This window comes from Cariama cristata, unplaced genomic scaffold, assembly GCF_000690535.1.
Source record: "Cariama cristata isolate BGI_N322 unplaced genomic scaffold, ASM69053v1 scaffold11304, whole genome shotgun sequence".
NCBI classification, from domain to species: Eukaryota; Metazoa; Chordata; class Aves; order Cariamiformes; family Cariamidae; genus Cariama; species Cariama cristata.
In genome coordinates this window covers 5,949-9,288 of record NW_009611264.1, presented here as the reverse complement: position 1 = coordinate 9,288, position 3,340 = coordinate 5,949, and the positions used below count along the sequence as shown (strand labels likewise).

Genomic DNA, 3,340 nt, shown 5'->3' with positions numbered 1-3,340 from the left:
AAAAGTAGTAAATCCTTACTTTCCTGAGTAAGGGGAAAAGAAGGTAAACAACTGTTATGCTTCTTAAGTAAGATTATCTTGCAGTCCTTTTTTTTTTTTTTTTCTAAATTGTCTTTTAAAATACTGTCTCTAGGAATGCTTGAAATGCTAGATGCATGGAATAAAAGCATATTAAAGTTATCATATGCATTTGATTTCTTACTGCAGTACTACATTGAAAGTTCTAGTAGGTCAAAATATAATTTCATCATTGCAGTCTGCTGTAGATAAACCTCAAATAGTTTTCTGAAACCGCTTCGCTATTGATTTTATTTATTAAAAAAACCAAAAACCAACAAAGAAAAAAACCCCAACAGTCTGCTAACTTGTCTTAATGTGTTACTTTTTCTTTCAAATGACAGCAGAATGAAAGCTTGAGTGTATCTGTGCATACATACCTAGAGATTAATGTCCATCATTGTTGTATGAGGCTTTTTTATACGTCTGCATTTTCAGCTGTTCCAAACATGACATTTTGTGACTTTACTGAAAGTTGAGATATGCCGTGGTGTGACTTTGTATTACAAGGAATATAGAACACCATGAAAAAAGAAGTGATTTCACGCTGTTTTAAAAGAGTATTTGTTGAAATACAAAGTTTCTGTGTCTATTTGGGTTAAAAAGATGAGCAGTGTTTAGGAAGTCATGTTTAAGTTTATTCAAGTAAAGCATATGTTGTTTGTACCTTTAAGAGATTGAATTGGTTGTCAGTGTCATTTAATAGCAACAACTTCTATTCACAGAGTGTTAGAACAGCACAAACTGACAAAAGAACAGTGGGAAGAAAGAATACAGAACTGGCATGAAGAGCACAGGGGAATGTTAAGGTAATTACATAACAAATGTTCCAAGACCTTGAAGGTTTTATTATTATTAGAATGTGTTTTGGGAGGCAGCATATTTGTTTGGAAACTGCTTTCTTTTATTCTGACCAGGGTAGGCTGTTACCAAAAACTTCCGTGAAGGCTTCAGTGAGGCTTGAGTTTCCAGTTAGGTTATCGGCTTACCTACATGATTTCTGGTAAGGCTGTCAACTGCCTTTGTCCACAGTTGCCTGCATCTGAAATATATTTAGTATTTCCTTAGCTCACAGGGTGAAAAGACAAAGTGCAGTGATTTAGACTGTGTTTGGATATTAGATATTGGATATATAGAGCCCTACAAGTGTCTGAGTCAACGTACATGTTACTTTCAAACAGAGATTTAATTCCTAACTGAATGTTATGCTAATTAGTTATTCTGCAGTTCACTTATTCTTACCATGTGGTTTGTTTTTTTTTATTTGTCTGCATTATGCCATTTTTCTTCTTTCATCAGGGAAGATTCTATGATGGAATACCTGAAGATAGCACAAGACTTGGAAATGTATGGAGTCAACTATTTTGAAATAAAGAATAAAAAAGGAACTGAATTGTGGCTAGGGGTTGATGCTTTGGGTCTGAATATTTATGAGCATGATGATAAGTAAGTGGCTAATACTCACTTTGCAGTTCTGTCCTAGGAGATCCTGTCTGAGATTATACAAAAAACACCTTATTGTGTGTTCATTAACATCTAGCAAAACAGGTTCTCAAAGACCTTCTAATCTATGTAAAAGATAAAAAAAAGAGATAGATGTTAACTGCCAGAATATTTGAATTTTAAAGATTAAATAGGGATGCAAAAGAAGGGAAAGGAAGAGCAGTTCAAGAAGTTGTGGAAACTTAAATTTACGTTGCTTAATATTTACGTTGGATGTATGATAGCTAGACCATCTTTATGTGGTTTCTTTCTGTACTTTTCATTCCTTCAAGACTTCTTCAGTCAGGATGAAAAGGACATTGAGAAGCTGAGCAACATATTTAATGCGAAACATTTTGTAGGAGCAATGACTAGGATTATAGCTGTTAGGGCATGAAAAACTTTGATATCTAAAAGTGAAACCTCTTAGACATAAAAGAAAATAGGTGAATCTTGTGTCTTGATAAAGAGATGAAATATTCTGTCCTACTTGAGGAGGGGTAAAGTTGCAACATACGAAATTTGAAGAATCTGAAAACAGAACAAGAGACTTACTCTTTTGTTTCTTTCCAAACACTTTTAGTAGTATCTGATGTAAACAGTCCTTTCACAGTGATTTGAAGTTAAACATGATGTGTCAAACTGAACTGAAGCTTGATGCTCTTCAGTGTATATAATCTGTAACAAAATTCTGTAAGCCTTAATTGCCATTAGATGGCAATATAACTCCTGAAAGAAGGAAATATTCAGAAAATGTTCAGATCAGATGGAACAATCAACCAATTTTTTGTATTCTTTAACTCCCAATAGTTAGCAATCAAATCCTTAAACATTTTCTAATGCTTGTAATTAAGATAATATGAATTGAAAAAACTTCCTGTGCTCATGGAGGAAAATATTTACAGTTAATGCAGTTGGTGCATAACATTGTAATGGTTTCTGAACTGAATTTATTTTACTGAAGATGCAAGGGAAATAAATTTAACTTGAATTTTGGAAATGTAAGAACATGTCTTATATCTGAGTTGTACTTATACCGAAGTACAACATTGCTGAAGGCTAATTTAATTTCAGTCTTTGAAAGGTCAGAATTTTCTGAAATTTAAATAGTTATTCTTTTCACTGAAAATAAAATCAATAGCTTATAAAGAATCAGTACATGATTGTGATGTTTAGCATCTATTTAATGGTGGTAGAATAAGTCACAAATCACAAATTCTGTTACAGTGCCATGTAATTTATTCATTATGTAATCTATTCATTTGGTGGAATAATCTGAAAAAAAAAAATTGTCTACCAAAATACGCTTGAACTGTTGTTATGTTTTCTAAATGTAACTAAGTGTGATAGTGAAAATGGTACAGAGTTAAGACTTAGTGGACATATAAAATGCACATCTTTGCTGCTTCTAATGACAACTTTTTCTCTTTGAAGGCTGACACCTAAGATTGGTTTTCCTTGGAGTGAAATAAGAAACATCTCTTTTAACGACAAAAAATTTGTCATAAAGCCAATTGACAAAAAGGCCCCTGTAAGTAGTGTGTAGAATAGTATGCCTTTGTATATGAAGAGATTTAAGCCTGCAGGGACTTGCTCTGGCATTATGGCATGAGCAAATATTTTATGACATTTATTATTATTGGTAGAGTAGTCAGTAATCAAAAGGAAATTTTGGGTTTTGAAGGATGGTATGTTTATTTTCTCTGTTTTTGTTCCGGTTGATACTTTTGAGATTTCTTTTTTTAAATTTAAGTCGACTAATATTTTGTGATGTGTTGAAAAGCCACAGTGTAAGATGCTA

General features: G+C 32.7%; 1 protein-coding gene across 1 annotated transcript in view; it reads left to right on the top strand.

Annotated features, from left to right (window-relative positions):
* The window catches only part of LOC104160123 (radixin), a gene marked incomplete at its 3' end in the record, with an annotated part of 19,604 nt that overhangs the window by 11,552 nt on the left and 4,712 nt on the right, over nt 1-3,340 (top strand). The window contains exons 3-5 of the mRNA XM_009698184.1: nt 783-866; nt 1,357-1,503; nt 2,974-3,070. Of these exons, the coding sequence (XP_009696486.1) occupies nt 783-866; nt 1,357-1,503; nt 2,974-3,070 (328 nt within the window). The remainder of the gene's footprint in view (nt 1-782; nt 867-1,356; nt 1,504-2,973; nt 3,071-3,340) is intronic.